This window comes from Lissotriton helveticus, chromosome 9 (assembly GCF_964261635.1).
Source record: "Lissotriton helveticus chromosome 9, aLisHel1.1, whole genome shotgun sequence".
Taxonomy (NCBI): Eukaryota; Metazoa; Chordata; class Amphibia; order Caudata; family Salamandridae; genus Lissotriton; species Lissotriton helveticus.
The window spans coordinates 886,105,291-886,118,688 of record NC_136070.1 but is presented as its reverse complement, the minus strand read 5'-3'; the positions used below and the strand labels follow the sequence as shown (position 1 = coordinate 886,118,688).

At 46.9% G+C, this 13,398-nt stretch overlaps 1 protein-coding gene across 1 annotated transcript in view; it reads right to left on the bottom strand.

Annotated features, from left to right (window-relative positions):
- Positions 1-9,446, bottom strand: part of LOC144783312 (cytochrome P450 2C18-like) — a 235,297-nt gene extending 225,851 nt beyond the window's left edge. Inside the window, exon 1 of the mRNA XM_078662351.1 lies at positions 8,408-9,446. Coding sequence (XP_078518477.1) covers positions 8,408-9,446 — 1,039 coding nt within the window. The remainder of the gene's footprint in view (positions 1-8,407) is intronic.
- Between the last annotated feature and the right edge of the window lie 3,952 nt (positions 9,447-13,398).

The window sequence follows — 13,398 nt, the reverse complement described above, 5'->3', positions numbered from 1 at the left end:
GTTCTGCCTGGTCTAGTGACTCCTTAACCACATCAGTGCTAAGGCAATTCCCCCTTTGTGCTGCAGCACCTAGATTCCCATTGTTCATGACGAGCTCAGCTCGTCATGAGCACAGGAGCAGTGTACTGCATGACGAGCTGAGCTCGTCATGAGCATGGAAGGGGTTAAGCATATCTAGCATGTAGGGGGCTACCAGGGACATGATCCCTTTATAGAGTTCTGCCGGTATGTCATTGGGGCCAGCCGCATTGCCCGACTGTAGGGCTCTAATTGCACTGTTTATTTCTTATGCTGTAAACTCGTCATCTAGGTCATTTCTGTCTTCTTAAGACAGTCCTGGGAGGATGGAGTCCCTGAGGAATTTGATACAATCTAGCTTATTTCTTCTTGAGGAGGGCTGGTATAACTGCTTGTCATACCATGCAAAAGCTGCAGCTATGTTATCACCTGTTTCGCAGGTTGCCCATTAGGGTAATTTATCCTTAGCACCCAGTTTCTTTCTTTGTCCCTTTTTTCCAGCCATGCTATAAGTTTGGTGGCCTTATCCCCTATTTCATATAGTCTCCTTAGAGATGCTACAGCATAGTCCCTAGCCGTTCTTTTTGCTATATTGAGCAGCTCCTGTTGCTTTAGTTGGAGTAAGTGACTGATGTGTGGATCCACCTCCCCCGGTGTCCCAATCGCTACTTCTAGATTGGCAAGTTCTCTATCGAGCGCTTTGTATTGAAGTTGCTGCTCTTTCCTCTGTCCCCCTCCAAATGCCTGAATATGTCCCCTTATGGCAGTTTTATATGCTTCCCATAGTACGCTGGGTGAGCCTACGGTCCCTGGTTTTCACGTAAGTAGTGTTCTGTCCGCTCTCGTATGCTGTCCATGATCTGTTTTTGTCTAAGCAACCATGGGTCTAAATGTGGCGGTAGGACGTTAGTTTTAAGTGATCCTATCATTTGCACCTCAACTGGTGAGTGGTCCGATATACCTCGCTATGTATTGTCTTCCTAAAGTTGTTGGCTGTGCCAGAGTGTGTTAGAATATAATCCAGCCGAGAGTACCCTCCGTGTGAGGCCGAGATTAAGGTGTATTGCTGGGCTAGGGGGTTATGCTCTCACCACAAGTCTACCAGCACCAGAGATGTTAGAACTGTTTTAAGAACATCATTCCCTGAGTCCTTCCTTGTATTTGACAGTCCATCTCTAGAGGGATCCACTACTGCATTAAGATCTCCACCCAATACTAACACTCCGTAGGGAAGCTCCAGGAGTAGTGCACTTCAGTCAGGTAGTGTATTTGGGTGCAGTTTGGGTGGCACAAAAACTGAGCACAGATTGACTGCCTGGCCCTCCCACATCCCTGTAATGGTCACATATCTTTCCAGACGGTCCTGCCAAGTTTTCTTGGGTATAAATGGTAGCACAGTTCTAATAAGGATACACACTCCCCTAGAGCCAGTGGTAAATCCAGCATGCTCTGCCAACCTGTAGCCGAATCTGTTTTGCGCTTTACATGTGTTACCCAGCTGGTGTATTTTTTGGAGTATGGCTATGTCTAGGGAGTGCCTTCATATGTATTGCATTACCATTGTGCGTTTAATTTTGTTTCCCAGGCGATTGACATTCCATGTCATGATCGCAAGGGTATTCTGCATTATGCGAGGTCTAATGCGTGGTTCCATTGAGGTTATAATGGTGATTCTAGTCTAGTGTATATAGGTTTCCTCAAGCGGGATTCTTGGGTATTATGTTGTTGCTACCCAGTTAGTGGTGTGGGGAGTAGTACTGTTTTCCCCCTTCCCCTAACTTCCTTTCTCAACATATCTCAAGGTTGTACATCTGCTAATTGCGAAATTAAACTTAACAATTTCTAACCCCCTACTTTGTAACTCCCCCCCCACTCTTCTACCCTGCATAGTGGTTCCGGAACTTCCCATCCCCCCAACTTGCAGAGCGCCTGTTGACCCCAACTGAACTAACAAGCATCGGGTGGGCTTAGGCAGTGAGTTTACCCACCCTCCAGTCCACCTCTATCCTTCATGATATTGCTGTGTGGCTCAGTCTGTATCACCCTGGAAAGTAGTCCGGTATCTACAGTTTAGGGCTACAATAAGTGTATTGGTGGAAAGTACAAATATCATGCTTATTTGTGTCTCAAGAGTCCATCTTCTGAACCGAATTCCTGAGATGGCGATGTTCATCAGTACCACAATATGCCAGGAGTTGCTCTGTGCCTCCTAGCTGCTGATCTCAGGCCTCCCGATTCATTGTTCGTCTAGGCTTGCCTGGGAGTCTCCTTGCGGCGGGAACTGCTAATCCGGTTCAGCATGCGATACCTGGCTCACCGTTCCTCTACTGCCTTGATGCACACGTCGCCTTGCAGTTCGCCATCCATCAAGCCACTCCCAAGCCTCCTCTGTGGGGGACAACCTCCAAACTTTACCCTCTGCCATTACTTAAATGGTTGGCGGAAACAACATGTAGTACTTGATCTCTTTGGCTCTCAGTGCTTACTTAACATCAAAAGTTTGTTGCGCCTGCTGCACTTTCATTGTAAAATCTGGGAACAGAGTGGTAGTTGCATTATTTATTTGTATTGGTGGTGCCCCGCCGGTCGTGGGCAGGATTGCATCTCTGTCCCGGTAGTTAAAAATCCTGGCAATGACGGGTCTTGGCGGGTCACCTGGGACTCTGTGGGCTCGCTTCATGGAGAAGTATTTGGACAACCCCTTGGGTTTGAGTGTCTTTAATATGAGATCCTCAACAAACAGGACCACCGCTGATCCCTCCGTCCTCTTCGGAACACCAATAATGCAGACGTTATTGCGGCGGCAGCGTCCATCCTGATCCTCGGGCCTCGCTTCCAGGGCTTTGGTTGTGGCAGTGAAGTCCTGTACATTCCCTTGAAGAATTTTTGTGCCAGTCACTAATGCAGTTATGTTATGTTATCTTATGTTATAATGGGTTTTATATAGCGCTCAGCTACTCGGAGGAGTGTCCCGGCGCTTGAAACCCACTGCGGTGCAAAGCGAAGGCGAACAGACAGAAGACCTACTGAACAAAGAGCCACGATTTAAGATCCTTTCTAAATGCTAAGAGATTGCCATTCGTCCTAAGAGACAAAGGCAGGGCGTTCCTCAACTGTGGTGCCAGACGTTTAAAAGAGCGGCCGCCACAGCGGGCACGCCTAAACGCTGGAACAGAGGCCAAGGCCAAGGTGGATAACCTGAGTGACCTGGATGGCTGATAGAACTCCATCCGTTTGCTGATGTACTTGGCACCAGTGCCGTGCAGTGCCTTAAAGGCCAAAGTAAGCGCTTTAAAGGCAATGCGCTTTCTGATTGGAAGCCAGTGAAGGGTTTTAAGAAGGTCATTTGCACTGGATATCCGATGAAGGCCAAAGATGGCTCGCGCGGCAGAGTTTTGGGCAGTTTGCAGACGCGATAGAAGGTATTCCGGAAGGCCGAGGTACAGCACATTTGCATAATCCAGGTGGGAGCCTATCAATGCCTGTACTGTGATTCTTCTGTGGTCCAGTGACAGTAGGGGCAGGAATTTCCTAATCATTTTTAGGAGACCAAAACATTTTATGACATCCTCTACCTCCTTCACTCTGACACTCATGTTTCTCAGGTCTGCTCTGATGAGCATTACTTCAGAGGTCATCATATCAATTTTCCCAGCCAGGTCCTGCCACACTTTCTGCAGCGCCATTATGATAACAGATAGAGTAGGCTCTATCGCAGTTGTGGATGCTGACGAAGAGAGGGCACGGTCCTCTTCCAACGCCCGGCCACCCATCGACTCCCTGGGCATAGTGTATCTATCCAATTTTATCTGCTGGCTACTGCGGGATCACTTTCATCCCGTCATTGTTCTGCCTCCTGCCGTGATAGCACCTTCTGTCTATGTTCACAAAAGGGGAGGGATTCCTGCTGTGGCCTCCCTGAAAAGCACCCCTCTCCGACTCAATATGATTCCCAGGCATGGGCCCCTGTCTCCCAATACTCCCAGTGCTGAGTTGTCTGCTCCTCACCTAATGTGGTGTGATGATGGCACGTTTACTCAGGTCCACCCGCCTCCTACAGGTCCAGACTAGGTGGGTCCCTCAGACTCCTTTAGTCTCAGGGTGTGCCAGCCCCTAGGCTGCTGACTTCAACCCCCCTTCTGGGCCGTGTCAGTTCGCGCCCATCCATTCTGCACTCGCGTGCCTCCTCAGGTGGCAGTTCCCTCAGTCCAATCACTGCCAGAAGCCGCCGAGCCGTGAGGGGCTCAGTGATGACCAATAGATGCTGCATCCTCTGTGCAGGCCCCAGGATGGCCTTTTGCAGCTTAAACTATGACTTGTAGTAAATCCGGCAAGATAGGGAGAGAGTAAGGACCTCCCATTCAGTTTTGCCAAGGGCAGTCTTTAATGCATAAAATTGAATGCTCGTGTGTCCCTGGTGGGCCAGACACACCCGGGCCCACCACGTCTCTCTTCCCGATTGCGGTCCACTTGCGGAGGCCGCTCTTCAGTATGCGGGCACTCGAGTGCCAATCATACCTCAAGTTCAATGGGTGCAGCGTTGCCCTCTTGTCTGGTCCAGGCCCCGGGCCCTGCCTCTCTGTATTCACCGCAGTGCTGACACACAGCTCCCAGCTTCACGGCTGCATCTCCTCAATTTAGCCTGCGGCTCTAGGTCTGCACCCAGCGCTGTGTCCCAGTCGGATCTTTTGTACCAGCCAGGATCTTTTCCCTGGTCTCTCCGGTCAGCGCAGGCCCCCGGTCTTCTTATGCGTGGATAACAATTTTGTGATGGATAGTACACTGATTTATCTGGGGGACGTGGGGTCAACTCATCAGAGCTGACTAAGGTGCGGCCATTTTGCTCCGTGGCTAGCCAAGCCCCCCGCTGATTGATATTGTTGATCTTAATATTGTGAACTACTGTCACTACAGTTCACACTTTCTTCCTTGACACCATAAGCCTGTCTCTTCTTTTCAATATATTGGATACTTTGATGTCACCCTTTCATGCACATACACCTTTAAAATGCTACCAATAAACACCTAGGCAGGAATTTTGACCAATATTTAAAGGAAATATATTAAATACTTAAAGCCTATAAATCGTAGAACACTGTACTCAAGCAACTTTATTGTGCCTACAAAGTAAAACAGATTAGCAAAATCCCACAAACATAAATGATCTGAGTTAGCCCTGCAGCCAGGGGTGCAGCTTAGTCTAAAACATTAGGTGGTGTCAGTCTGAGATTTCCAACCAGCATCATGGTAGACCCAACTAAAAAGAGTAGAGATGGGCTGAGGTCACTGAATGAGTATAACAGGCAAGTTTAGGGGCATTAGTTTTAAGTTACGTAGTACAGCCAGGACATTCTTGGTAGCAATATTATAGTCCAAGCCACAACACAAGTTAGCATAGAAGTCAAATGTGTGTATTTACAAGGACATAGTGCACCAGAACATCAAGGTATGACCTTCTCCATCTTTCCAAAGTGACGTTCAGCCACTTTTTGCGGCTGAACACTGCTTTGTAAATACCGTCCCATCCCTTTCAGTTGTCTGCTTGAAAGAGGCATGCAATGGGTGTCCCTGTGGGCTTTCCGATGCAACACCCATTGCTTTTTGACGCTGCTCCAGATGTACATGGCTGCAAAAGAAGGCATTAGAATGGTGCTACTTGGAGAAATACTTTTAGTTTACTTTTGTTTTTTCTATGTGTGCTGCATTTTTCATCACACATAGAAAGAGCAAAACACCATTAATTATTGTTTATGTGCAGGAAGGTGTCCCTTCCTGCACATAAACAATCATTGAATGATGATGATTTGCTACTTCCATGTGTGCTGCAGAATCCAGCATACATAGAAGTAACAAATCACCATTATTGATTGTTTATGTGCAGGAAGGGATGCCTTTCTGCACATAAACAATCATTCCCTGCAACGCAGGCACACTTGCACTATGCTAGGCAGCTAATTTGAGCAACAGTGCTAGTTAAAACAGAGGGGTGTACAATATTGTTGTAAAAAACGGCGCATCCCTGCGTTTTGAAAATGTTGGAGTGCTCCTCTGCCAAATTTAGCACAGCTTCTCTGACATTTCATTGTAAATATGCCCCAAAGTGTCTACTATGTATTTGCAAATTGTTGTATACAATAACACTATAGTTATATAACACTCATAATTGAAAACAAACAGCTTTTACCTGAAAAATTTATTTTAGAGTTTTAAGTTTCATCCTACAACCAGGTCACTGCTTCACAGAAGGATGATTCTCTTTTTGTTTTATTGTTTCTTGTTATGCAACTTATTCTGATACCAGGTTATGTTATGTTATGTTATTATCATTTATATTTTGCGCACAGATGCTCCAGCTAAGGAGCGTCCTGGCGCAAGGAAAAGGTGAACACAACACAACGCAAAAGGAAACAGAGAAGTACAAACTCCGAGTGAAGAAATTAAAACAAGTGAGTTTTCACGGCCCTACGGAATGCAAATAGATCCTCTAGCAAGCGAATTTCCAAAGGGAGGGAGTTCCAGAGAGCCGCAGCTCTCACACGGAAAGACAGACCGCCCATCCGGCTAAGCCTGAAACGCGGGATAACCGCAAGAGATTGCCCAAGAGATCTAAGAGAGCGAGTCGGGACATAGGCGGATAAAAGATTATCGAGGATCTCAGGTGCCGATCCTTTTAAGATTTTAAAAGCAAGGCTAAGGGCCTTAAAATGGATTCGACTTTTAATCGGTAACCAGTGTAGGGACCGCAGGGTATTGGAAGTGGGACAGGACCTCGGCAAACCCACCACTGCTCTCGCAGCAGCATTCTGTACTCGCTGCAAGCGGACAATCTCAGATTGGTTAACTCCCAGCAGGAGCGAGCTGGCATAGTCCAGCCGGGAGATAATCGTCGCTTGAATAACCAGCTGTCTCGTCGGGGCATCAAAAAATTTGAGCACCGGCCTTAGCCCACGCAGGACACCGAAACATCATGCTGCCACTCTCTTGGTATGGGTAGTGAAGCAAAGGGTATGATCTAGCCACACTCCCAGGTTCCTGAGTTCCATCACTGGAGTAGGAGCCGGCCCTAACTCCGGAGGCCACCAGACGCCTCCCCAGCGGTCCGCTCCCTTCCCAACGATCATCACCTCAGTTTTTTTCGCGTTCAGCTGGAGACAGTTGTTATTCATCCAGCTGGCCACCTCTCTCAGCCCATCTCGAAACCTGGGGGCGTCCTGTTCGGCATCCCCGCTGATCGTGACCGCTAGCTGCGTGTCGTCGGCATACGAGACCATGGTTAGGCCCCATTGCCTGGCGACATCAGCCAGCGGCCGCACGTACAAGTTGAAAAGCGTGGGACTCAGCGAGGAGCCCTGAGGGACCCCCAGGTCCAGCTGATGGAATTTGGACTGAAAAGGAGGGGTGGCAACGCAGAAGGAGCGATCGCTAAGGAAGGAACGGAACCACTGTAGAGCAGAGCCACAGATGCCAATGTCCTCCAGGCGGTGCAGAAGGATGCGATGGGACACCGTGTCAAAGGCAGCGCTAAGGTCTAATAAAATAACCGCTGCCGTTTGACCTGCATCCAACACACTCCGCAGATGTTCTACCATTGCCAGAAGGGCAGTCTCCGTGCTGTGACCAGCATGGAACCCATTCTGCGTAGGATCGAGGACATTGGCCCGGGCCATATGCTCGGTTAGAGCCAGGTTGACGTGGGCCTCCATGACTTTGGCCGGCCAGGGGAGCAATGAAATCGGGCGGTAGTTTTCCGGTTTTAAAGGATCCAATGATGGTTTTTTCAGGATCGGGGAGACCACCGCCTGCTTCCACTTGGCAGGAACCGTACCTGAAGTCAAGGAAAGGTTAATCAGCGAGCACACCGCAGTACACCCCTGAAAAGAGGAATCTCTGAAGAGGGCAGGTCTAAGCGGGTCCGCAGGAGAACCAGACTTGACTCATTGTGCCAACTTGACAAACCCATCCCAAGACAAAGTAGGGAGAGAGTGAAATGCCGGGCAGCTGCGAGGGCCATTCAGAGGGATGAGTGGCAGCGTTGTGCTGGGAAACGACTGATAAATAGTCTTAACTTTCTCCAAGAAGAAAGTGGCCAAAGTCTCGCAATGGGAGGTAGAACCATCCACTTGCGGAGCCGCTCTCTTAGCCATCAGATTTTTGAGGGCTTTGAAGATGGTCTTCGATGGATTGTGGCTGTTACGGAATTCCGTCGCATAGAAAGCCGCACGGGCTCTACAAATAGCTCGATGGTAGAGCTTGACGGAAGCCAAATACATGTTTTTTTTGGCGACATCGTACGTCTTCCGCCACTCCCTTTCTGCCCTTCTACATGAACCCTTCAGGGCACGGAGGGCACTGTCATACCAAGGACTCGACTGCCTGGAGCTAGATTTACTTGAGATGATAGGCACCAACTTGTCAAGCGCCTTGGTAATCCAGCTGCAGAATTGGTCGTAGCCCGAGGTGACATTAAGCAGGGGGCCTAATGGCTCTTCAGCCATGATGTAATGTAGGTCCTCTAGCCTGAGCTTATTCCAGTGCCGCCGAGGGATCCACTTAGGAGATGGAATAATAGGGGTTTCGGGGAGAGGTAGCCAGACGGACACCAAAAAATTATCAGTCCAACCCAATGGAGAGATAGCCAAAACTTGGACATCCGATAAGTTAGTAAAAAACGGGTCCAGGATGTGACCAGCCACATGTGTAGATTGAGTAACAAGTTGGATCAGCTGAAGAGCCTCCAGATCCGCCAGAAAACCACTGATGGCCAAGGTCTGTTGATTATCAAAATGGAGGTTGAGGTCACCTAGGATGCAAACATTGGCGCAGTCACTGGCTAGCGTACTAACCGCCTCAGGGAATGCTCCCCTGAATGCTACATCACTGCCTGGGGGGCGGTACACGACCATCCCAGACAGCGTGAACTGAGGACTGATGGTGATCTTAAACAGGGCGCTTTCGCACCCCGCAATATGCAAACCCGTCCAAGTGCACACAAAGGTGGATTGTATAGCTAAGGCAATACCTCCACCTCTTGACAGGCGGTTCTGCGTAAAGAGTGAATATCCTGGAGGGCAAGCCAGATTAATTATGGCTGTGTCTGTGTCCTGGAGCCAGGTCTCAGTGATAATAAACAGATCTGGCTCCTCGTCGGTGATAAGGTCCATAATAGACAGATGATGTTTAACCAGAGATCTGGTATTAAGATTTAAAATACGCAGACCCTGAACACGACACTTGCTCAGCTGAGGCACACTTCTGCCTTCCAATAGAGCTGCCGAGTTGTCATAGTCCCGAATACCCGTTGGCTGGTCGAGAAACCATCCCTTGCAGGCGCATTGATAGGGGCCACACAAGGGATGGGTCGGTGCATAAACGCATCGTGGAATGGACTGCCCAATCACCCGAAGCAGTGCACTGGTGTAAACAATCATCCTACCTCCCAGAAGGTGCTAAATGGGAGGGGCCCGCAGCGCCCAGCGCGCGTCCTTAGCACGGACGGGCGCAGACGGGCAGGACTCTGGCAAGACTCCGGCAAGCGACGGCGTCCGACTGCACGTTCCCGCTGCGCGGGAGAGAGCGACTTTAAATAGGCAGAGAAATGGAGGGAGGAGCGCAGGGACGCTCCAAGATGGCGCCCGTCGAAAGACCAGCGTCCCAAGCCAAAATGGCGCCGATCGTCTATCCCCAGACCACCCACAGAACCCGGGTCCACCAAAACGGTGGTGCAGTTTCCACAATTATATGCAGGTATGAGGGGGGGGGAAGAGAGCCCAACCAGTTCACAATTAAAACTGAGCAAAACAAAATAAAACGGCCAGTAGTTCAAAAAGCAAATAAAGTTAAAACTAAGCGCGTACAAACCGCGGCGCGGTAATGCGGCACCTTTTCCAGGTCCGGCTTTAGCATTGGTGGCACCTGGTGTGACAATCTTTTTCGGACCCCCTCCCCAAAGGCCTCCTTCTCCACAAATTTCTTCTTTACAGTAATCCAACATTGCCCTTCATCTCTCGATAGCCCCGCTCACAAATGCATTTAATTTGTTTTATTTATTTATCTGGAAGTTTTATACAGTGGTGGCTAGACCCGCGGGTATCAGAGTACTCTTTCCAGAACACTTTGATAGAAGGATTTACAGTTGACATATTATAACAAGTGGATAAAAAAACAGTGTAACATAAAATACGTATCTCAGGAAACCTGTGGTCTTGTTTGCAGTTTTTGGAACCAAGAGACCACCTCCATATTTACAAATGTGTTACTACAAATTGTGTGGTTTGAGGGAAGTCACTTCATTTGCTTCTATTTCAGTTCATTACCGGCTAAAAACAGGCTAGGAGCGCATACATACTTTTCAATCTAGAAACCATAAACTACAATGAGAGTTAACAACGGAGTGTATTATTTAAAAAAAAATTTTTGAATGATATCCAACTGAAGAGCACGCAAAAGAAATATACACTTGGAATTTTCTGGTTGAAAAGAGAAGGATATGTGAAAGAATTATCAGAGAAAGAATTTCATTTGAAGTAATTGCCCATGTTAAGCAGAAGCCAAACAAATGTCAACCCCATTGTGTTAATACAGATTGCGTGTAAAGCAAAGTTGCTTCACAATATGCAAATCCAATCGAAAGGCAGATGGGAGCATTTAGAGATACATGCTCCAACTCCTGTTTTGACCAACTGTCCTAATCTGCAAATGTTCAACTTCACTTCACCCCCATGCATGCCAAAGACACAGTTCAACCTTCAAGCTTGCAAGATGCCAAAGACCCAATTCTGGTCAGGGGCGGAACGGAGGCCCCAGCAGCCCACGCAGTGCTGGGGGCCCCTGGGTTTTTTTTTGTTCTGGAGGGGGCTCCCTGACCCTCGAAGCCATGCCACTATCAGCCTGATTCATCAAGCTAATTTGCGCTCGCAAAGGGCCAGATTCTGAGAACCTGGCCCTTTGCGAGTGCGATTTTTGCATTTGGGATTCATCATCCCAAATGCAAAAATCACTATTACCGAAATCGCATATTTGCGAGGAATTGGATTTAAGGAATCTCTAATAGAGATTCCTTAAATGCAATTCATCAACCAATTAGAAATAGCGAAATCGCAATATTTGGTCTCAATTTACCACCAAGTCTGACTTGGTGGTAAATTGTGAAAATAGTGTAAAAAGCACTTTAGTGCATTTTTTTCTTTTGCATGTTACACACACACATGTTCTTTGGACATGTGTGTGCGCAACACCTGTTCAAATGTGCATTTAAGGGGTGCTACAGGGTGTCCTTTGGACACCCCTGGCACCCTTAAAATCGCTATCTTATTTGCGAGTAGCAAATTGCTACTCGCAAATAAGGGATACTCCCCATTCATTCCTATGGGCCTTTTGGCCCATAGGAATGAATGGGGACTTATTCCTTATTTGCGAGTAGCAAATTGTTACTCGCAAATAAGGAATGTGTAGGAATCGCTATTTATTTAGCAATTCCTACATGAATACCGTTTTGCGAGTCCTCAATAGCGATTCGCTATGAATCGAATTAGGGGCTCGCAAAACGGCCCGTTGATGAATCAGGCCGTATATGCCTTGCAGAATATGTGCAATGGCATGGAATATGAAATAATTAAACGTTCGTGAAAGCCACTCTGCTTTATCGAGCATGCCTCTGCAGTGTAGGGGGACCCCATTGAGCCCATTCTGCAGGGGTCTCATCATTTTGCATTGTCATCAATTCTGCTTTCATGCCACTACCTCAAATGTGCCAAATGCAGATTTCTAGCTTCAAGCTCTCAGTGTGCCAAAGAAATAATTCCACAATCCTGCCAATGCTACTGTCAGCACTGAGAGTATCAAAATCATTACACTGGCTGCCTGTTAATGACCAGGTCACCTTTAAGATTATCCAAAAGAGATTCTGTTTTAAAACACTGTTCATACCAGTGTAGGGTGTGAGAGCCCTTTACATCACCTATAAACTATGCCAGGAAAATGAATCATACTTGTGTAAATCAGTCTGTAGGAAATGTTACATAAAACAATGAGGATTACAAGGTGCAGGAATCCTTTGTTATCCATACCAGTAGGCAGTATATTTTAAGATTGATTGGTCTTAAGAAATACAAATTAGGATTTAAAACATACCGTTGGGGTTGGCTATTCTAATGAGACTGTATTTCTGTCCCAATTAACACTAGTATAATGAAAGACTGGGGGAAAAACATTGTAACCTATACCATGGAGTTAGCATGAAGCCCTTTAATGACAGTTCATAGGTCACTGTGGTATATTACTTAGGATTGGTATTTATGAATAGTAAGTAACAAAAGGATCTCTGTAACAAAAACAGAAACCCACTGAGCTAACCACTTAAATACAGTTCTGTGATCTGCATGGTACATGTGCTTTGCAGAAGGCACATTAACTGCAATATTTGAGAGTTTGGTTGGCCTGTGCACAGCCTAACTTGTAGGTCAATTCAAAGAAAAATATTCAGTTCAAGTAGGTGCTCCTAAGGTGTCGCCCTCCACCCTTTGGCGAGTAAATAAAGTATTAAAGAGTGTGATCAATTAGAAACTGATGACATCTCTTAGGGCACACTGAAGTGGTGGTGTAATCCTCCTCTATTAATCATGAAGTAAAACAACGGTCATGTTCAAGAATTTATTTGCTTCTTGTCGCTAATATTTGCTTTATGTCCAATAATCAATAAAGTTTCAATACAAAACCATGATTTGATCCAACTTCAAAGATATACATGGTAAAATTGAGCTCCAATGCATTTCGGGCAACCGCCCTTCATCGGGGAGCATCTAAATCAAAACAACATATGAAGTACCATGAGAAAGTGTATACTGTATTAGTGGTATAAGAAGAAAAAAATGTATAATATCAAGGGGAGAAGATGTGAATTAATACCTTAACCCAACAGAACCCAGTGGCTGATGAGGGATCTTCGAATCGAGTGCCGGTGAAGGAAATAAATGTAAACACGGGTGAAGGACGTCATGGTGAATATCGAGTGAAAAGATTATGCCTAAGACGGCAGAAAAATCGTCCGGTAATTGCAAGGTCGAAATGGACAAAAACGGCAAAAGTGAAGTCGATGCAATATAAAACAGTGTAAATAAAAAGTGAGCATTTAAAGTGGCGCGTGTAAACTAGCAACTAAAGCCGCTCGAAAACGCTGCTGAGTATAAGTAAATGAGCGTACAAGAATCTACTTACACGAGTGTTCATTAGTAAAGAAACAACGCGAAATCGGGTTGTCCGCCAGTTCATCGGGGTGTAACCTAACTAATGGTTTGCGTACCGAGTATCATAAAGGAAGCCGGAAGGTAGTGCGGTCATGTGATCAGAAAAACGTGGGGATAGAAAAGGGACTGGGAAGGTATG